Source organism: Manihot esculenta, chromosome 4, assembly GCF_001659605.2.
Source record: "Manihot esculenta cultivar AM560-2 chromosome 4, M.esculenta_v8, whole genome shotgun sequence".
In the NCBI taxonomy this organism is placed as follows: domain Eukaryota; kingdom Viridiplantae; phylum Streptophyta; class Magnoliopsida; order Malpighiales; family Euphorbiaceae; genus Manihot; species Manihot esculenta.
Genome location: NC_035164.2, coordinates 3157913 through 3180721, shown reverse-complemented (window position 1 = coordinate 3180721; position 22809 = coordinate 3157913). Strand labels below are relative to the sequence as shown.

Genomic DNA, 22809 nt, shown 5'->3' with positions numbered 1-22809 from the left:
ATCATACATAACACCCATTAATAATTTCAATAATTACTCATAATTCATGCTGGTAATTTAATTGTATAGTTACAACTATGAATTTTATTTTTATTATGATGATAAATCTAAATTAATTAATGATAATTTACAGTTGCACACTATTGTGTGGAAAAATGTTGAAAAGGAAAATAAAATTTTAAAATCTCTTATTATTTTCATTATTAAAAACATTATTTAATTGAAACTTAAATGTTTTTAATGTATTTAATTAACGAAGTCTCTGAATCCATTAAAATATGCATTTTTAATCTAAAAGTTAATTATCATCAGATTATTTAATTAAAAACTATCAATTGTTTTTAATGCTTTTTAATGTGCAGCTTGATTTAATTCTGCGATTAATTCATTTAATAAACTAAATATTGAGTCTTTATTTTTCTAATTTCTTATTATAAAAAATAAAATTATTTAAAAGTATTTATCTTAACTTTTAAACCGATAAAATTAACTTATAAATTTATTTATAAAAATAAATTGATATTTGCATTTATAAATTCATATATTTACTAGAGGCCAATTTCACATGACTCACTTAACATACTTTTTAGTAATTTTAATCAAAACTAGATAATTTCTCCACTTAAACTACATTTTAAAATAAATTAGAATTTATTCAAATTTAATATGTGGGATCAACAGCGGATATGAGTATTTTCAATATCCAATTCGACTAAATTTTAATAGAATGAATTTAAATTATTATAATCAGATTTAGGATGAATTTCAATTTAAAAAATAATATTTATTGCGGATTCGAGTTTAAAAGAAATACTAATTGCGGATTCAAAATCATTTGAATTTTATGTATAGGATATCCCCTATAGAAATCCGTTTATATAAATAATTAATTTAATATAAAAAATATATTTTATAATAATATTTATAAATTTATATATTTTTTATTTAAAAATTAAAATTTAAATATTTTTTAAAAATATTAAAATTTTTAAATAAAAATTATTAATGAAAAATATTTTTTATATAAATTATTAATTAAAATATATAAGATTAAATGAATTCAATTTTATTTAAATAATAATAATCGAGTTTGGGACTGATTCAGATAATTTAAATTAATTTTTAATCAAATTCATATATTACTAATATAAATCGAATTTGAATTTGGATAGTTTAATTTTTATGGGTACCCTATCCGTTTACATCTTTATTAATATGGTATTAAAAATTCACATTAATTTGACTCTTATAAATATTTCATGTTTTAACATAGTCTATTTAAAATAAGAGTAATCTGTACTTTATAATAGTTTTAGATACTCCTCTCACTTAAATTAATTTTTGGATCAGATAGGTCTATTTAATTTTATGATTTATGATTTTTAAATTAAAACTTAGTATTTAAATTTGATTTTAGCTTAATTTTGATTAATTTAGTTTGAATAAATTTAATAGGCAATTTTTTTTTTGAAAAATTCAATTTTAATCGAAATGCAATTAGTTGATTTAATTCTAATATAAATTTAATTTTATTTTTTTATTCAAGTCTAAAATCAATTGGATTAAGAATTATAATTTAATTTAATTTTAGTTTAATTCTCTTGAAAGCATTAGAAAGTTATACAAGCTTCAATTTTTCATTTCACAAGATTTTATTTTATAAAAAAATAAATAATTTTTTATAAAATCATATATATTTTATTTTCTTTAAAATTATAAATTACAATAATTAAATTCTCCTATTGCAAATAAAAAAATTAAAAAGAAGAATTGAATTAAATTAAATTATTATAAAATTGTTTATTTCAAATAAGAGATAAACTATTTAAGTTTGAAAACTTATAAAATTAGAATTATTTACAATTATTTTAAAATAAGAAAACCACATTTACCTTTTTTAAATATATATGTTTTTATATCGTGTCATTTATTTATTTAATTATTTAATAAATGTAACAATTTATATTTATTATATTATAATTATTTTATTATTAGAATAAATAAACAAAAATTAAATAATTTTTAAAAAGGAGAATAGTGTAATATACATATTATTATGATAGATTTTTAATAGTAAATTATACTATGTATATGCTTATATATTAATTGCATCAGTTGGACAAGATTTTACTATACATATATAAACAAACTATAATTAATTACCAATATAACAGGTCAATAGTAATAGTTAGACTTATATTATTTTCTTTATTTATTTATTTATTGTAATAATAAAATAAGTATAATATCATAAATAAAATTTTTAGAATAGAAAAATAATTAATATTTTAATAATAAAAATTTACTATTTAATTTTTATATAAAGAAATTTATTAGTTATTTTTTAAAAAAAATATGTTAAATATTTATAATATTTTTTAAAAAAATTTAATTAATTAATTTTTCATTAATTTTCATTGTTAAATATTTCGATACATATAATTTTAAAAAAAAATTAATTAAAATTTTAATTTTATAATATTTAATAGTTAAAATTTAAAAAAATTAATTAATAAATTTATAAAAAATATTATAAATATTTTAATATATTTTTTAAAATTGAAATATTAATTAATCTATTTATATTAAAGATATTTTAAATTTTTTATAATATTTAATAGTTAAAATTTTTTTTAAAAATAATTAATAATTTTTATAAAAAATATTATAAATATTTTAATATATTTTTTAAAATTAAAATACTAAATAATAGTGTTTTTATGATAGAGGGGTAAAATAGTATTTTTCCAATAACGAGCTTTTATCAATTATCAGTTGTTAGCGTTAGACCCAACAGCCCTAATCATAATTTTTCCCTGGACTGCAGATGATGGTCATGCTGTAGCGGCAGCCAGCAGCTAAGTAAAAAGAATACCCAAACCAAAAAGTAAGGAGGACCGATGACCGGCAAAGCCGGTTATATCTGAAGCTCAAATGAGAGGGAAAATGTTACATGTATTTATTTGTCAATTGCTTCTCTTTCTCTCCCAGCTTACAATTCACCCTCTGAGATGTTCCTTTACAAGTCCCACTCCCACCTCTTTCTCTATGGAACCACCTGCTCGCCTCCGATGATGTCACCTCCGTCTGTTACCTTCTCGCCGGTTTTTCCACTAATGCAACTCCTCCATTCTTAGGCCTCCCTCACCCTTCGTCGAATCGCCGTCGAAAACTTCCTTTTAAAGCTTGCTAGATAAGATTCTTATTCTCCGGCGGACGGAAACTTTATCCGGTGGTTTCGTACTTGTTCTTGCTCTCGCCTTCTGTAAATAGATTTTTGCTATTTGTTTTCTTTTTGCCTCGCTCTATTTTCATTTACCTTCAATGCTTTAATTTTGTTTCGTTTGGAATTTCGATCCGATCGATCTCCGGCGTTGGATTAATTATTGTTTTAGAAGGAAAAAAGAGTTCATCGTAGCTGAATTACTTTGTTTTTGTTGCTATTTGAGCTAAATTAGCCTTAAAAATTGAGGTAAATTTGGGTGAGGTGAGAAAAGAAAAAGAGTAGCGTCTAAAGATAATTTGTAAATTTTGCTGCTATGTTGGATCTTAATCTGACTGAGGAATCGTCCGAGTCGATTCAGAACTCGAACTCTGTGGTTTTGATGGACAAGTATCAGTACCAGTACTCTGAAGGATCGGGAACGTCTAATTCATCAATCATCAATGCGGACGCCTCAAGCAACGACGACTCGTGCTCTACACGGGCCTGCACAGGTGATGCTACTAATAGCAGTAATAACAATACTAGTAGTTTATTCACTTTCAACTTCGGAATATTGAAAGTGGGTGGTGGTGCTGTAACGGAGAATGAAAACGTCGCCCTTGAGACCAAGGAGTTTTTCCCCGTGGGTAATAGGAAGGAAGTTGGCGGGGATTACGGGAATTCTATTGGGCAAGGCACCTCTAGGAACTGGATTGATCTCTCGTTTGAAAGGAAGCAAGACATTGGTAATGGAGAGGTGCGGGAGGTGCGGGTGGTGCAGCCACCGGCGCAGCATGTTAAGAAGAGCAGGAGGGGACCCAGGTCCAGAAGCTCGCAGTACAGAGGAGTCACCTTCTATAGGAGGACTGGACGATGGGAATCTCATATCTGGTATTTTATGTTGATTTTTTTATTATTATTCTTTGGTTCATCGGTTTTGTGTTTTTTGGTTGACTAATAGAATCCTGGTTGATCTCGGTAAATTTTGATGGGTTTTGACTTGGTGGTTGAATTTAATTTTACGTTCTTTACTTGAGGATTAGGTCAGAATTTTTTTGAATTTGGATGTGTTTGGTTGTGTGGACTGTGGATGAATTGAATTTTTGGTGTCTTTATTGGAAAATTTTATGTCAGTCGAACTTATTTTCTTTCGGAAAAGTTAAGTTAGCGAAGAAAGTATGTTCAACGCCAAAGTGATCTGTTTTGTTTTACTGAATTTCCAAATTTGGATGGTTTTGTTAATCATTTCTATTATTTTCATTTTTTCTTGCAGGGATTGTGGGAAACAAGTCTATTTGGGTATGGATGTGATGTGGTCGGTTTATTGATCATAATTAAGTTTTATTAGCAACAAAATGTTTATTTTCATTTTCTTTGGAATATATTTAATTGACTTTGAAGTTGAATTTGTTTAGGTGGATTTGACACTGCTCATGCGGCGGCAAGGTGAATTATATTGATAATTTGTTCTTATCCCCTCCATCTCCTTTTTCTTTCCTCCTCTCCCTAATTCAAGCTATGTTGTCCTAATTTTTGCATTCAGAGCTTATGATCGAGCTGCTATCAAATTTAGGGGCGTTGATGCTGACATCAATTTCAGTCTCAAAGATTATGAGGAGGATCTGAAACAGGTTGGATAATAATGATATCAGTATGAGTAAATTCAGCTTGTTCTGATGGTGGTTTCATTGGGTCCTTATCGAGCATCTAACTCTAATCACTTGGCAGGTAAAGAATTTGACTAAAGAAGAATTTGTGCACATACTTCGTCGCCAGAGCACTGGTTTCTCAAGAGGAAGCTCAAAGTACCGAGGGGTGACACTGCATAAGTGTGGTCGATGGGAAGCAAGAATGGGGCAATTCCTTGGCAAAAAGTGAGGCATCATTTAAGGACTCTGATTTGTTTCATGTTTTTCTATCGTTAGTTATTGACATGTAAATTTCTCCGCATGCAAACTGAGAATTGGTTTCAAATTAATTCTCAATTATTTTTTTCTTGTATGGAAAAACAATACTAAAATTGCCTATTTCAAAGAAGAAATAATTGGCAATGGTGTTTCATCATGGAGATTATGGTGCTTGCATGCAGGTATATATATCTTGGGCTGTTCGACAGTGAAGTAGAAGCTGCAAGGTCCTAATGATCACAAATTACACTCTGCTGATAATTTATTATCCTGGATTCTCATCTTTAATACCATTCCTTCTTCACAACATGTCTCCCTTTTGATTTTCTGAAACCAGGGCTTACGACAAGGCAGCTATCAAATGTAATGGAAGGGAGGCAGTGACCAACTTTGAGCCAAGTGCATATGAAGGGGAGATGATCTCTGAAGCCAGTAATGAAGGTATTATTTGATTAATAATATGCAATTGTTATTCCTGAGGTTTTGGTTTAAATAAAATTTGTTTTAGAAATGGGTTTGTGAAGGTCTAGTTGAGTTTAGCTTGAAAATGGATTTTTGTTGCAGGTACTGGACACAATCTTGATCTGAACTTGGGGATATCCCGTTCTTTGGGTGATGGCCCCAAGGAAAACGAGAGTTGTCTACAGTTCCACTTGGGCCCTTATGCCATGGACACCAAGAGTGCAAGGGTAAGATTTGACCTGAGATTATTTTCCCCTCTTTTCCGGGTCTTTTGACTTGAGAATATTTGAGTACTTTGGTTTCTATTTATATCTTTCATATTGAGTTGGGAAGATTCTGTCCTTTATTAGAGGTTTCTTAACTGGTGATGGGCATTTGCCTTTTAAATCATTACCTAGTTGTTGAAAATTTTTATAAAGCTTTGGAGATTCCTTTATGTTTACAATGAAACATGTGTTTTAGTTTTAAAGCAGTCAAAATTTTACTTCTTCAGGAGAACTCAACAGCTCTAATGGTGGGTGATCTGCCTTCCAAAGGGCCATTAATATCAGATCGTCCAGTGTTCTGGAACAGCGTCTATCCTAGTTTCTTTCCTAATGAGGTATTTCATTGTTGCCACTTGCTAGTGACCAAACATTTACTAACCACAGCCGCATTGACCCATTGTTGGCTGCTGAATTTGCTAATGGATTTCTCTCTTTGAGCATTTAACTGAATTTGACATCTTGCTTTTGCTGTTAACTCTTAAGCATGAATTTAGCTCAACACATAACAAGTTAACAACTCAATTTATTTTCCACTTTATAAATTCATTTCCAGAAATTGAGTATCATCAGAAAAACAGTTATAACTGGTAGTTATATGGAGTAAAATCAGTTAACATCTCTGGTGTAGTTGCTTGAAATTTCTCTGCATCGAATGTTCTTCAAACTGTTGTTATTTCTAGGAATGGAAAGGAGAGCTTCAACCTGTAGAAAAATACACCATCTTAGCATGTACCTCATGCACTTTGTGGTTAAGAATAAATCTTCGCCTGGACATCTCGTCTTCTATCCATTATAACTGAAAGAAATTTTTTTAGCAGGAAAGAGCTCCAGATAAGAGAATTGAATTGGGTTCTTCACAGGGACTTCCCAACTGGGTGTGGCAAACGCACGGTCAGGTCACTGCCACCCCAATAACATTGTTCTCTACTGCAGCATCATCAGGATTCTCATTTTCGGCTACACCTCCCTCTGCTGCCATTCGTCCACCGAAACCTCCCAACCCAGCAGCCCACAATCTATGTTTCACTCCACCTGCTTCCATGGCAACCAGTGCCACTCACTTCTACTGTCTAGTGAAGCCACCGCAGACACCACCATAAATGATTCCCTCTGCATTGTGGGGAGGTAAGAATAAAAAAACAATGGCATTCAGCTTCATAATCATAATAGATTGAAAATATTGATTTGATATATGCTATTTCGTGCATTTTTTACTCTTGATAAATCTTTACTTTGTTGGATATGTGAGAATACTATAAGCCCATTTGCACGTGTTTTTGAGCAAATATGACAAATTCTTATCATGTGATTGCAGCTCCTCGTATGGTTGTGTATGAACTTTTTCCCCGTGCTTTTTCTGCCGTTTGATATTTTGCTGCTTTGGTTCAATCCTTGGAGGCCCCACAAGTTGGATTATGATTGTGCAATACCTCGTAACAGTAGCAAAAATATGCTCCACTTACTACTGGCAAAAAAAAAAAGTGTGAAGATTTTAGGAGTACAACTAAAACGCATAGTACATTTTTTACATAAAGCTCTTTACAAGTGGGACAGGAACCCAAATGAGAAAAGTTGTTTCCCATTCTTTCCTTATTGAGTGATAAACATTGTTTTGCACAAGAGGTTAGAGATTGATAGGGTGATGTCAAAATGTTATTTGACAAAAGGTAATTTCCACTAATGGGGAAAATGGGATCTTTGTCCTAAATATCTTGCAAATCAAATTGTCCTGACTGCTTGATTGCGACTTTGAAAGGCACAAAACAATATGTGTGGGTATCAGCTAGTAACCACTTGCAATGCTATAAAAATTCTAGTTTTGTCAAAAAGGGTTACATCACCAAAAAGCTCCTTTCAAAGGTACCTTTCCTTAGTATCACAAACAATTAACGAAAAGCTTTTTTTTTTTTTTTTTTTTTTTCAAAGATAGGAGAATAAAGGCTAAGGCCCAAATACATGCTAATAAAAATAACAGACACAAGAAAACCTAGAATCACAAGCTCAAGCCAAAAGCCTAGCTAAGGAAGACAGATCATTCAAGTTGAAGGTTGGTCGGTGTATGTGCATGATGTAACATGAGTTTTGAGTTGAGATCTTTTGGGGTGTGCTCCATTCACATAGGTTATTGATAGGTGTGTGTCGATAATTGTGTGTGGATTTATATACCATCAAGGAAGTTTGTCAAAATTATTATGGTTTTGATTAGGATTCGATTATTGATCTGTATGTCTTTATTCTCGAAAAAAGAAGACAGACCACTATTGACAGCTCTATCCTCCTGAAAACGAAGGAGCAGATCCATCAGGCAAAAGCCTCAGAAGGTTCAAGATAACAAACAAAACTCAAAGTACGAGCTAGGAGGCAAAGTACTAAATAAATTTTGAGATTCAATAGAGGAGTCAAATTAAGCAACAGTAGCCAGGCAGGAGAGTCTCAGAGACACAAAAGCCATCATCCTGTGTTTTAAAGGACCCTTGGATGTTAAATGGCAGCCTAACCTTCACAAGTCGAAAACATAGAGCACCCATATTAGTGTCTCCGGTACAAGCTATCAGCCCCTAGGATGATCTAAAGCTAAGCAAACCTAAATATCAACTCACGCTAAGAAATGCTCACCTTTCATGTTTAGAGTGCTAAAGTCTTAACAAGTAAGATCAATCTGCTAAAATTTTATTCAAAAATATAATAAATAGTCATCTATTAAAAATAAATTTATATTCAATCTAATTTTACTTAAAAATTAAAATTTCAAAGAAAAAAGTTGGCCTTATATAAAATTAATAAATATATATAAAAACATAAATAATTAATAAGTACAAATATTCTAACAAAGTATTGAAATCATTTAGTATCGGGCATGGTTCAAGTGCAATCATCCATTTTTTTAATTTTAAGAGCATCTAAAATTTAATTTAGCATTTTTTTTAATAAAAAATTGAATTAATATTTAAAAAAACGAGCAATTATATGCTAAGTTGCATGAATATTTTGTCTTTTCCAAGCTATTCCTTCAAATTTCATATACCTTATATTATTAATGCAGAAAAATTAATTGAAGTAAAATTTTATATACTTTTAAAAATTAATATATACTTTCTATATCTTAATAATTCAAATTTATAGAGCATGTGAATTGTGGTTAAATTAAAAAAAATGATAACGAATAAGTTGAAATATAAATCAACCTAATTTTCATCCTATCTCTTTAATTATTTATAAAGATTTTATTAAATTTTATATTTTTAAAATTAAAGTTTTTATTCATTTTTATCATAAAAAGTATATATAAAATCTTCCATTAGTTTTTTTTTTCAATATTTTTTTCTCTTTTTTATCTTTTTTTAATTAATTATATTATTTAAGTTATAATAATTTATATTAATAATATTTTAATATATTTTTTTACTATTTAATTATATAATCAAATTTAAATAAAAATTATGATGATAACTATTATTTTTAATTTCAAAATTCATAATTTATAACACAAAAATGTAATGTATAATATAATACATATTGGAGAAAATTTCTAAATAAATAAATGATAATTTTGATATGTGATTATAATATATATTTTTACTTATTTTTAGAATATATATTATTTTTATTTAATTTTTAAAAATTTTAGTAGATCTTACCATTCGATTCGAATTGATTCTCATTTTATGAAATAAAAATTTTGATTTTGGATTGGATAATTATAGTCTTTCAACAGCCTCATTTTAAAAAAAAATTGTTCGGCTTGATAAATAAAATATAAGGGAATGTATAATTTGCCTTTCATCTCTTTAAAAGAAATTATTTTATTCTTTAATTTTATTCTAGTGTTATTTATTTATTTAATTTTTAAATTACAAATAATTTAATTACTAAAATGTGAATACAGGAGTGTATATATATCACTCTCTTGGACTTTTAATTATAAAATTATATTTTAAATTGCAATTTAATTAAAAAAATCATATTTTTAATAAATAAGCTCTATCTTTTTAGCTTCCAAGACGCCATTGTATTTCATGGCCGTGAGAGATGTGCACGAATTTTTTTATCTCGAAAGAAATTAACAACTATACTAAAATTAAAAAAAAAAAATTGATATTGCGAAAATAAATCATATCGAATTGAATTTATTTTATTATATGATTTTGATTTTTTATTAAGAATTATATTGAAATCGAACCGTAATCATATCGAACTAGAATTATATTAAAAATTAATTATATATATATTTTTAATAATTTTAATAATACTATAATTTTATCATATAATTTTAATAATACTATAATTAAAATTAATTATATATATATTTTTAATAATTTTAATAATACTATAATTTTATCATATAATTTTAATAATATATTCTATATCTTATATAATTTTAATATAATTTTATAAATTATATCATTAAAATTTTAAAATTCTATTTAAAGAATTTAAATTTAAATTTTATAAATTGTTGAATAATATATAGTATAAATTTATAAATAAATAAGAGTATAATAAAATAATTATTTAAGAGTTTTTGGTCCATTGCGACTATATATGTAATACACTCTCCTTTTTATTATTTTTATATTTAATATCATCTAACAATTTTTATAAATTAAATTATTTATATAATTTAAATATAACTCTCTCAACTATAAATTAGTTATTAATAATATTATAAAATAATTATATATTCTAATCAATTATTAAAAAATTTTAACAATATAATTTAAATAATCTAATTAATTAATTATAGTTTATTATATTTAAATAGATTATATATATTTATTATTTTAATTATAATGTATTAACCACTTTATAATTAAATGTGAGCGAATCACTAATATAATATATTTTTGTATATTAATTACACATGAATTTTTTAATTAAAATTATATAATTAATAATTATGTATATATAATAATAATAATAATATTTTTATTGAGAATAGTATATAAAATTATAATATTCTTGTTTAAATATTAGTACTATTATTTTCATTATTATTTTGATATTAGTTATATAGTATTTTAAAATAAATATAAAAATATTATAATTTTATTTTAAAATTTAAACTAATATTAAAATTAAAGTTAAATAAGAAACGAAAAATCAAAGGTTATTTAGCTTCAATTATAATTGTCAGCAAGAATCGTACTGAATAGCCCTAAATCCTAGTAGTGGCAAAATTTACTACAATAAATCTATTAACTCTCATAACTCATAATTACAAAGCAATTAGGTTGTTTGGAAAATGAGAGAATACATCCCATATAGCATAGGGGCTAGCTTTTGGTCAAACCTTGTATTCCTCCTCCATATCCATCAAAAACAGGCCTAATATATCCTAGGTTTCCTTGTTCATACCAATATGACAACACCTTAGATATGTCAATAGGGTAGGTTTTGAACCACATTTGGGTCCAAATCCAGTTGGATTATCTACCTCCCACCTCCATTACTCTTCATAGAGGACATAGCTATACCCATTGGCAGAGGATGTTTTGGGAATTTCTTGATTCTAAAGTTAATTTTAATATCAATAAATTAAAACTTTTGAAAAGCAAGCCACCAGTGGAAACTTTTAAGGAGACCAAATTCTAGAAGCTATGAATGTGTGGTATTAATAAAGAGTCAAATAAAATTCATAATTAATACAAAAGTCTCAGGACAACTAATCATTAAAATAGTAAATATCAGAGAGAGATTCATTTTGACATAATTTTGTAAGTTCAGATTCTAGTCCTCATGTAGGCCAGGGGTTCAATTCCTGTCATTCTCCATGGTCTTAAAATGAGTCAGCCAAGTTATTTGAAATAGGTATATGATCCTTTCCATTACCAATAGCATTAATATAACCAATCATCTCCCCAACCATGTTACTAATTTTTTTTTTATAGCCTAATTAGTTGAAAAATATTCACATTTATATTCTTTTATATTTTAATTTAACTAATTTTAAAATTAAAATTAAATATAAATAACTTAATTATTAAATACATCGTTTATATTTTATATAATAATAAATTTTATTTAATAATAATAATTAAAATATTTTATAGCAAATATTATTTAATAAAAATTAACAGCATAAACAATATATTTATTATAAAATTTTTATTATTCTTAAAATTAAATTACAAATTATAAAATCCAGCTACCATTCAAATGAAATTTAGCTTTTTAAAATTAAATATATCAGATTAATTAAAATTCTAAATATTTTTATATATAAAATTAATATATATTTAAAAAATAATAAAATATTACATTTAAAAGGTCAAGTAAATTCTTACATTTTAAAAATAACAATTAATCCATTTAAATAATATTGAATTAATTTATATAAAATTTAATTATTTAAATTTAAATATAAAATGATGTAAAGGTTGAAAATTTTTCAGTTAATTTTTTATATTAAGATTTTTCATTTAAAATTAGATAATAAAAAAATTAAATTGAATTGAATTTCTACAAAATTATTGATATATGGATAAAGTTTATATATTATAAAATGAAATCAAACATGATCATGTAGCAATGACTATAAAACTACATCATATTAATTAATCAGAAGTACTACTGCCTTCTCTTTAATTCGCTAAATACACCTCTTTTTTTAACAGCGAAAATTACTTTTTTGTTCCATAACAAGATTAGGTCCATTATGTTTAATTTAACGCATTCAACAATTTGACAGATAATTTCTTTATTTCAAAAAAAGAAAAAAAAAAAACGAAACTCCTCCCCAATCAATTTGATTCAATTTCATTATTAAAGTACAGCTAGATTATAGAAAAAGAAGATCTAATTCAATATATGCATCCACATTTTCATTAGAACCCAAATCCAGAAACTGCCATAATTAAATTACGTCACCCCACAAAATTGACTTCTGTCTTCAAACAATTTAAGAAAAAAAATAAATACAATAAAAAATAATAGCCCACAATGCGAGACTCCCACAGCAAATTATTCTTGAAACTAATAAATTTCACATTTTCAATTTATGTTAAAATAAATTAAATATTAAACTAACAAAATATGCCTTATAACAGATCTATAATTTAAAAAGAAACAGAAAAAAAAAAAAAAAGTAAAATATATCCTTTTCAAGACTGATAAAGTATAGTTTTTAAAACTAATAATTGAAAAAAATAAATATATTAGTAGCAGACAACTTGGAATCACACGAAAGCACCCCGATTTTAATTTTCAAATGTAAACCTCGGTTCATATGAAGTATAGAAATGAGATCAGCCGAAGGCAAAATGAAGAAAGAAAGAAAGAAAGAGGATTTTTCAAACTTTGCATCTATTTTTATAGTTGTGAGAGTAGCAACCAAAATTATACTTGCCTATATAACAAGGGAGCAAAACACTCAATCCACTGGAAGGATGAACCTGCCAGTTTCACATTATACACTCATTTCACAGTTGCACAATCTTCATATATCAAATGTAGGTTGCAGCTTCCTCCACCTGTAAACATACAATTTTCACCACCAAAAGCAAATTAATTAATCAAACCATCTTATCGTCTTTTGCTTCCCATGCATGTTACCTTCCCCTTTCCCCAGTTATCTGAATAACTTTTTTCTTTTTTGACATGCATGAGCTGTATTAAGAAGCAATTACGTTACCCAAAGCTCCAATTATTTCCACAATGCACTAGAAACTACTGCTCACAAATCAATGAAGTAACCACATAAACAAATAAAATAAATAAAGACAGAAAGATCATCATTACCTGCTGCCTTCAAGACCCCAATTTTCGAGAGTTTATCCTTCATCAGGCTGCCCAAAGAGACCAGTCATGAGTCAGTCCCCATACTTCAGTACACAGCCACATGCATACAGGTTATTTATGCTTCCTCGTCAGCCATCGCTGGCCAGATAAAAATTTGTCTCATTCCAACAGCTTTCACATCTCAAATGTTCTGTTATACAAGTCTCCTGAACTTGGCATTCGAAACTTGGAATCTTCATACCCAGCAGCGTAGAATTTATTCAATCCCAGTCTCTCATTACGCAATAGTTCTGCCACACCAAGATTGTTTCCACCTTGAACCTCATTCCAGCCATCCCAGTGCCCATTTGACACAAGTCCATTCCTAGAATGCTGAAGAGACATTTGCATAAAAGGAGATAAATTGCTCATTTGTGATTGATCCACAAGCCTCGAGGAAATGCCATAAGAATCAGTAAGAGAAGAAAAGCTATCCCCAATTTCAGTATATCTCAGGTTCTGGTGGGGTGAGAGAGATCTTTGCATCAATAACTGAAGCCTTGCCTCATTCTCAAACGCACTTAGCTGTTGTGGGAAACTTGGTCTCATGTCTAAGCCTGGATTGGAAAGCCCACCTTGAAGTCTCCCTTTACCAACTGCCAGAATTGCAGGATCCATGAATTCAATATCGCCACTGCTATTGATATTTCCAGTTGAGGGTGGCTGATATGAATTTCTCAGCATGGAAGACGAGTCAAGCAAATGACTCCCTGAATAAAAGAAAAATAAAATAAACTTATGATGTAGAAACAAAAAACTTGCTGGGTAACAAATATGAAAACTAACCAGATAAGGAATCAAAAAGATGGTCTATCCTCTCATGAGAAGAAAAGCCCGGGGGTGGAAGTCTGTTAGGAGTGGAGAATCCAGGAGGGGCAGAAATTTGGGCTCTTGAAACTGCTAAATAATGAAATTAATGTTCAGTATATTAACAAGCACACAAAAAGGAAAAAAAAAATCTTCAATCCAAAAGGTGAATGACACAAAAATACAGACAAAATATCACACCCTCTGCAAAGGTGTAACTAAAGAACTATGTGAGGAACCAAAAGCGATCATATTTCCTTTTAAAAAAAATTCATTTGAAGATTGCCTAGTAGCAAATAGTTCTAATATTACAAGAAGTGCATAAATATTGCTTAAAACATCCAAGTTCGAAAACAGCTAATAAGCTGTCAAATTATAATGTCTTGCAATCCAGTATCCTACACAAAGGGTTCTTTAACTATGAACATATGAAGCATAAGTTGTCCTCAATTCTTGGACAGCCAAGATTTTTCACACTACCAACAACACCAGAAACCCAAAACTCTTCATTCCAGGAAATCCAACATCCAAACTTCCCAACTAGTGAAAAAAATGGCAAAGAAACTTGTAACCCAGCAAAAGCCCTCATTTTTTGCTTCCAAGGGGGCACAACATTAAACAAGTTTTAAAAGACAGACTGAAGAGTAGCACAAGTTTTCAGCATTTTATGCTTGTTACCAAAAGCATAAAACATACTAATCTACTGACTCTAGTGCTAAAAAGGAATGTGGCAACACAATGTGGACAACACATAAATACAAAAATCCAACTGCCTGAACAATAGAAACAAAATAAAAATTTGATGATCATAATCAACCAATCTCATCCCGGCTACCATTATTAATGTTCTATTAAGCCTCAATTTTAGCAATCAAGAAAAGAGAATGGGAATGGTCCCTATTATTTGAATGGTCCCGTCCCTGTTTCTAAGCCATGCACAAATAGCAAGCTCCATATACAGATGGAAATCCAGTAATCAATCTTGTACTCTCAGCCTCTCACCCTCAGTTCTCAAATTGACAAACATACCAATACAAGATAATGAACAACTACATTTGGTTCAAGAAACATGTTGGGCTTTAAGCATGAATGAAAGAAGAAATATACTCACCAGAAGGCTTATTAGAAGAGAAAACCGAAGGACCACTGGTAAAATTTTCAGATTCCTCAAAAGTACAGGTAGAGAAACCATTACTCATCCCAGCCTTATCCAAATACAATTTTCTTTTTTCTGAAAAATTCTGATTAACTGAGAGATTCTTTGTCAACTTTCCGAAAACACTAAAAGATGGATCCACGTCAACAAATTGATTTCTCGTTTCTTCCTGTCTTGCAAAAGAGAACCTTGACTGATTGTTATTTTGAACTTTCCAAGAACCCGACATTTTTAGAGAGCTAGGCTGTTTATCAGTTTCACCCAACAACTTGGCCAAATTCTGAGGTGAAGTCAATGGATCATCCCATCCATCGAGGTCGAGTGATAATATATTTGAAATTATGCTGCTCTCACCCACATCCAAGGATGTTGCATCCCCTGGAAAATTTTCAATGAGCTGGCCTGCTTCCCCTTCATTTGGAAGAGAGAAGGAATGCTCTATGTTTCTATCCAAACCAGCAGCACTGCCGAGCAATTTCTCATGATATCCATTTGACATTACAGTGTTGCTAGATGCATGCATAAGTGTGTTGTCAACAAATCTATTATCCATGAATAGAGGATCAGAATTTAGATTAGCAGCACCAAAAAGATCATTATGTTGCAAATGCGACCTTGAATTATTTGAAATATGGAGTGAATTAGCTGAATTTGGCATGCATGTAGTCCGAGTTACAACTTCTGGATCCTTGAGTCTCTGATTATCAAATGATATTATATCCTCCTCCACCTCAGAAACATTATTAGTAACTGTTTGAATTTGAGGATCTGTTCTCCAATCAGGCTTCTGTTCTCTTGGACAATAAATTTTCTCAGTTCCTGGTGAAGATAAAGGTTCTCTATATTGATCAGGATATGATTGTTGTAATCCTTGACTGCTAGGCGATAAAGGCAATTTTGTCACACTGTGATCTGTAAGAGGACTACTAGTTCTCATTAAACCAGAAAGTTGACTTCTAAAATTATTGTCAGTCTTTATTGATTCCTTATCAGTAGAACTAATTCCCAACTGTTCATGCCCGGAAGATGGCACAACATGAAGAAAGGAATCTGTACCATTTGACAACAAAGGAGAGCCCCAGTCATTGTGCTTAGCTGGAGGACTAGATGAGTGATTACTCGATGTTTCAGCAACAGCACCATCAGTAGTGGATGGTTTATCTGGCATATTGGCTAGAAAATCTTCAACATTAGGTTTGACATATATAACGGGATCATCTTGAACATTAGGTTTGACATATTTCAATGGATCTTGTTTGCCTTTACCACTGGTGGCTTGACCATCTTCATTCCAAGTTGCCCTTTTTCCAACATCACTATGCAAGGTAGAAGCCTGGTTTGTACTTGCTACTGTTGTTGATAAACCTAATGTGCCATTAACAACGTCTTGTTTTGGTTTATTAGGTCCATTTGAAGATGCTGAATTAGCAGCAGTCTGTGGCTGACTACCAGCACGCATCCCCCTGGTACAACAGCTATTCAGGAAGGCTGACAATCAAAAGTTAAGGCTACACATAAGTGATTGACATACCATGAAGCTGCAGCAGGAAGTGCAATAGATCTGCCGGAGCTTCCATTTGGAGGAGAACCCTTGCTTATACTAATTGTATTCTGCAAGATAAATATATAAAAATATTAAACCACCGAAAGCTACAGGGACACGTCTCAGTGTTCTGTTATGCAAACAACATATCAGTACTTAAATTATCTTCATAAAGAGAGAAGTATTGAGGAAATGAAAATTTTTTCATTATTCAGTTATTCAAGTAAAAAAGGGAAATAGGGATAATATAACAGGAACTGCAATTTAGTATCCTATTATTAATTTCTTCCCCAAATAAAAAGAGTTCTGCTGCATAATTTATAATACAAACAACAAAATCTTACATTTGAAGTATTTTTTACTATAGGTTTCGCTACAGCAGCAGAACTATTGCTGCTATAATCATCCATAGGTGGAGGCAACATACTCCCTGAACGCCGCAGCATATTGTTTGTTGCACCAGTAATTTGTTGAACCCTACTCCTTCAAAACAATCACGAGTTAAATTCAAAGAAAAAGATTTCAAGAAAATAAAAACCTAAGCAACAAAATGCCAACACATCAGCTTTAAGGTAAAATATTAATATGGAAAAAGCAGAGATAACAGGGAAATGACAGGGGTAAAGCAGGTACACTGGAAATTTAGATTTCATTTTAGCAAGTTAAAATCAACTTTACAAGAACCCAAACAAAAAATGAAAGAAAAATGCGCTGCAATGTCAAACAAAGATAAGACAGACAATTAAACATTCATATTGCTGACTCAACTTCGAAGTATAATGAACTCTCAATATATGAATATTCCACCTACTCAATATGTAAGAAGAAAGCCCAAGAATAATGTCCTCCAAAATTGGGGTTGCACATGGCTCTAGGGGCTCCAACAGAACTAAAGGACCATACCATACGTGCATTTTCAAAATCGAAAAAGATGCCCTTCTTTGTGCTAAAGGGTTGAAGGGAGATAGTGCATCTCCTTCTTCTGCTAGGATTGGAAATCCTGTATTTTACATATCGATACAATGTATCAACCTTCCATAGAAGATCCTTATTCGTATTGGATACGTGCTGCAAAGCTTGAGAGATGACACCTCGTGTGGGTTGACTTACAGCTCTAACCATTCCACCACTCTCTTCAAAGCATTCCCTAAACCCTGCTGATACAGCATGAAGGCAAACGAATTCTCATGCAAGTCTGACCCGCTCTCCCTACTTGGAGCTTGGCTATCTTCCGAAATTGATGGCCCCGAAGTTCCTCATGGAGCCACCATCTAAACCCCCCCGGTAACAGAGCCTCCAAAAAAGTAAAGAATTAAAGAAGCCTAAGCCCTAACACATTGAAACCTCTGATCCACAAATTTTGTAAAGAAAGGTCTTCAGTAACATAGCGCAAAAGCATGAGATCCACAAAGGTAACCAAATGCCTAGCTCTTAGGACAAGGAGCGTCCAAAGTCTTACGAATTTTATAATATATATTATCAATTATATATATTCTATATCAAATCATATTATCATTTATTATATAGATTATTCTATTATTTATTATATAATATATATATATATATATATACACACACACTATAACACTCTGCGCTCTTCGTCTTTCATCGATGGTGAGTGTTAGTTTCATCTTTTTCAAGCAAGAGAGAAGTATGGGTTGCCCAAATCAACCTACCCACCTAAGCATGCACGTTGATTTGATAACTAAAATGAAACAAAAAAGGGAATGTCAACGCATAAGGGAAAAAACGATTGATCTCTCTATCAATACACCTGCTAAAGGCCCAACCCATAGAGTACTTATTCGGGGGCTATTCATCCTTACCTAAGGCAGCATACATTCTTCATTGTGCTGCGCTCTCCAAGTGTGCTTGTTGTCCCAACCGAATGAACCTATATTTATTATTAATGTAAACCATTTAACGTGGAAGTAGACACTTCCAGAGAAGTTATTTTACAAGAATTATGATTTAGATATGTTTGATTGGTATATTAAATACCAAGAAGTAAAAGAGTACTAATGAGAAGTTGACTATAAAACTAACATTCCCCACTCTAAAAATAAGTCTAGAATTTGAAATATTCAATTTATAGAGCGTATTCTACATTGCACAAATACTCAACTCATTTTGAAAAATAAGAAAACAAACACATGTAATAATCAATATTCAATTTTTTAACCATAGTAACAATAATAAACAAAATGTAATAAAATTTTCTACAAAATATTTAGATGAATTTAACAATTTAACTTCTTTATTCAAATGCATCCAAAATACAAAATTATATCACGATTGTTTTTTCAATTTTTTGGAAATCTTTAGCAAAATACTCTACTACAGTGAAAACAAGAGGGATAAAGTTGGAAATATGAGCCTTTAATGCTTAATAACTTGGAGCTCCTTGGGTTAGGAAGGAGAATTTACTTCCTATATCGAAAGGGAGTGAAACCCATCAACTTTCCTGAAAGTTGTGCAGTCATGGCAATCAAGCAAGCCAACATTTCACGATCTCAAAGAATTTGAAAACTTCCCTTGCTAAGTTAGCCCAACCAAACAAACCTTTTATGCCTTTAGATATAACTATCAAGATATGGACTGAAATTAAAACCAAATTTAAAATCGAAAAGTTTGATCCCAGGTCTGGTTCCAAAAAATCAAATAACTGAAAGTTTAGTTCTGATTCAATTTCATACATAGAACCATATCAAATCAAAATCGAACATCCTACTCTACACAGTAATTAAGCCAATGGAAATCTAATTTCCCATTCATGACACAATAAATTCAAATCACTAACATAATCAACCAGAAAACAAATATACCTGGTGTATGCCGATATTATCTCATCTTTCGTAAAACTGTCTTCTTGAGAACCTATCTCATGCAAGTATAGACAATCTGGGTTGGTGCAGGGCTGCAAACAAACAAAATTATTCCCAATTAAATATACACCATTCATCTCTTTCTCTCAGAATATCTGGCAAAGCATTCCATATGCCTATGGAAGAGAAAAGATCAAACCAAATGACCATACCACGTTTCTCAGCCATGCATGACAGTATTTTGTGGTCCCAAAGCATGCCCTGAAATTTCCCCAAATTTTTAGCATATATAAACCCTTGAACCTATCATGCACAAGATGTTTCAGAAATAAAGATGCACATACTTCAAAGATCTACCATCCAGGACAAATCCATGTACAGATTGAATACAACGAATTGCTTCTTCCTCCTTTGAGTATGTTATATATCTGTAAATATTTAAATACAAAAAAAAAAAGAATTGAACTAAGAACCTTTAAAGAACAAGGGACAACAATTGTATTGAATGATTAGAAAATATGAAGAAAACAAGGGAGAGAAACCATACTTCAAATAATACAATAAATAAAGAAAAAAATGAGGTTGGGAAAATTCGGTCTTCTACTGTTCTTACAACTCACAAGCATCAATAACTTAAAATCAAGAAATCCAACAGCCGAGTAGGAGTTTCAATGAAGAAGCCCCATAGACCACAGTAAGAAGCACATCAATCAAACGGTAAAAAAAAAAAATTTAACAGCAAATGGTGAAGGCATTTACACTTACACACTACAAGTATTGTTTGGAAACTGTTGAATGACACCAGCTGCCGTTCGAGACATGGACACTTTCAGAACCTTCCCATACTGGCCAAAATAGTCTCTGCGCTGGAGAAGCTGCCCAAAAAAGGAAAAAATCCTTTCAGCAAGTCATCCAAGAGAGAAAGAGAGGGAGATATGAAACAACTAAAAAATTGAGTGATTGAGAGAGTGAAATTACATCTTCATCTGCCATATTAAGAGGTAACCCAACTATGTACACAAGGTTTCGCTGGATCACCCGTACACTGCTGAGTTGCTTTCTTCCTTCAGACGGTTTTGTCTTTGCTTTCTGTGACTTCTTACGCTCAACATTAATTTCAGCCACCAATCTTGGAATCAGAAGTTAGATATCAATACAATCTTCTAATAAACAAACAACTAGATATCAACAGAATCAGTTAATGCAGAAACAACCTTTCACAGCTAGCCGCCATCCCTACTATCTTCTCCTTGTCATAAGGAACCCTACATGCTGGGCACCGCCCCTCCGTATCATCCTTCTCTGCCATGTCCATTATGTGATGCCAACACCAAACGCATATCTGCCAGAAGCAAAGAGAGACCACAATATGCATGAGTAACTTAATCAGCTGTTAAACATTATAGAGAACAAGTGGAACAAAGAAGCATATGCCAATGATTGACAAATTACAACATCAGAAAGCTAATAAAGACACTAAAAACAGTAGAATAAAAATTTCCCCCTCATCCCCTCAATGCAATATAGACCACAAAAAATGGTTTTGTAGGTTCTCAACCTAGGGGAAGAGTGACAACAATTAGACAAAAAGAAAACAATAACACTAGTCACTACTAAAGTAAATCGCATTGATCAAAATAAAACCATAGATGTAATGATAATCGGAGGAAATTCAGGGATAACTCAATACATGCAACCTGAACTGCCATAACAATTACCTATGACCAAGTTTTTTTTTAAACAAGTATCACACACCTCGTAACCACATTTACAAGGCTTCAATTGCTGATCAGTCAAGTCCATCTCCTCTGCGCAAAGTGGGCAGGTCTTTTCTCCTTCGTCGCTCATGGTTGCCCTGGAAAAGAACAGTTATAGAGAAAAACAACCAGTGCAATATTAGAAAAATATATAAAGCCCCCGACTAGCAGTAGTTCCCAGAAAACTAAAAAATAAAAATAAAGAAGAAGAACCCAAATATGCAATCATTCAATAAACCAGACAGCAAATACAAGTATAAAACCCTTCACATAACTTTTAAGTAAACTCTAACTTTAAAGGCGCAAAACAGATGATTCAATAGTTGTATTATATCTTACTGTTCTTGTTCTCCAACCAATAATTAAACAGCAACCCCATTACTATAATGTGCGGGATAAGGGTCCCGCATTCCCATTACAGCGATCGCATCCAACTCAAAATTTTTTTTAAAAAAAAGTTATTGACAAAAAATTAAAAACGTTTTCAGAACCCAGCCAAAATGTCCAATCCAGAATTAAGTCGAGCCTACACAATTTAAACTCACAATTGCATCCACAAATCAGAGCGATCAAACCCTAATACCCCTATTTGCTTCCATTTCTATCTACACAGCAAAAACAATGACCAATCAAAAATAAAATGGCAAAACGAAACCCAGCTAAATCGCAGATCAAGTTTGTCAAATTCGCATACAATGAATAAAAATTACACCTCAAAATCCAAATCGGTTGCATGCAACACATAAAAATCAAAGCCAAACGCATCAAAAAAAGAAATCAAGTAGAAAAAATGATAATAATTTATTTATATTGGAGGCAAAAATTAGGGATCCAGAAAAATAAGACGAAGATCGAGGGGTAAGATTGGAAAAATTAGGGCTTTTTTAAGACTTACAGTTTCGGGATCGAGAAGATGGAGAGAGAGAGAGAGAGAATCTGTGACGATGATGTAGAGAAATGAAAAAACGGGAGGGAGCGAGAGAAGAAAACCACAAGAAGCTTTTTAAAGGTGCAGAGAGATAGAGAGATAGAGAGATAGAGAGCGTGAAGGCTCTTGTGTTGTTTGTTTGGATGGGTTTTTTGGCTGCTGCCTTTCTCTCATCTC

General features: G+C 30.7%; 2 protein-coding genes across 10 annotated transcripts; one reads left to right on the top strand and one right to left on the bottom strand.

The window, feature by feature from the left end:
* The first annotated feature begins 2855 nt into the window (after positions 1-2855).
* LOC110613860 (ethylene-responsive transcription factor RAP2-7) lies at positions 2856-7429 on the top strand. 5 transcript variants are annotated; one of them, XM_021755218.2, is made up of 10 exons: positions 2869-4096; positions 4479-4504; positions 4621-4651; positions 4749-4836; positions 4934-5079; positions 5295-5339; positions 5450-5553; positions 5677-5801; positions 6068-6175; positions 6656-7429. In XM_021755218.2, exons 1-10 carry the CDS (start codon positions 3540-3542, stop codon positions 6938-6940), a joined length of 1515 nt encoding a protein of 504 aa, XP_021610910.1. In that variant the 5' UTR covers positions 2869-3539; the 3' UTR covers positions 6941-7429. The 5 variants fall into 5 exon arrangements, with proteins under 5 accessions (XP_043812057.1, XP_021610913.1, XP_021610910.1 ...); XM_021755220.2 differs by having other exon boundaries at positions 2870-4096; positions 6659-7429; XM_043956123.1 differs by having other exon boundaries at positions 4021-4096; positions 4479-4520.
* A 5586-nt stretch (positions 7430-13015) lies between these two features.
* Positions 13016-22809, bottom strand: LOC110612741. Of its 5 annotated transcripts, none has more exons than XM_021753517.2 (14): positions 22600-22809; positions 21703-21802; positions 21162-21289; positions 20926-21076; positions 20713-20822; positions 20292-20375; positions 20160-20208; positions 19948-20039; positions 17467-17605; positions 17111-17190; positions 15535-17042; positions 14403-14516; positions 13578-14326; positions 13016-13309 (listed from the first exon to the last, which is right to left on the bottom strand). In XM_021753517.2, exons 2-13 carry the CDS (start codon positions 21793-21795, stop codon positions 13752-13754), a joined length of 3123 nt encoding a protein of 1040 aa, XP_021609209.1. In that variant the 5' UTR covers positions 21796-21802; positions 22600-22809; the 3' UTR covers positions 13016-13309; positions 13578-13751. The 5 variants fall into 5 exon arrangements, with proteins under 5 accessions (XP_021609209.1, XP_021609211.1, XP_021609212.1 ...); XM_021753519.2 differs by having other exon boundaries at positions 14403-14513; XM_021753520.2 differs by having other exon boundaries at positions 17467-17599.

Coding starts and splice junctions, on each gene's coding strand:
- LOC110613860 (XM_021755218.2), top strand. CDS start 3,540: ATGTTGGATCTTAATCTGACTGAGGAATCGTCCGAGTCGATTCAGAAC. Junction 5,340..5,449: donor AGTGAAGTAGAAGCTGCAAG/GTCCTAATGATC, acceptor TTCTGAAACCAG/GGCTTACGACAAGGCAGCTA. Junction 6,176..6,655: donor CTAGTTTCTTTCCTAATGAG/GTATTTCATTGT, acceptor AAATTTTTTTAG/CAGGAAAGAGCTCCAGATAA.
- LOC110612741 (XM_021753517.2), bottom strand. CDS start 21,795: ATGAGCGACGAAGGAGAAAAGACCTGCCCACTTTGCGCAGAGGAGATG. Junction 17,043..17,110: donor CTTCCTGCTGCAGCTTCATG/GTATGTCAATCA, acceptor CTGTTGTACCAG/GGGGATGCGTGCTGGTAGTC. Junction 14,517..15,534: donor CTCTTCTAATAAGCCTTCTG/GTGAGTATATTT, acceptor TTCATTATTTAG/CAGTTTCAAGAGCCCAAATT.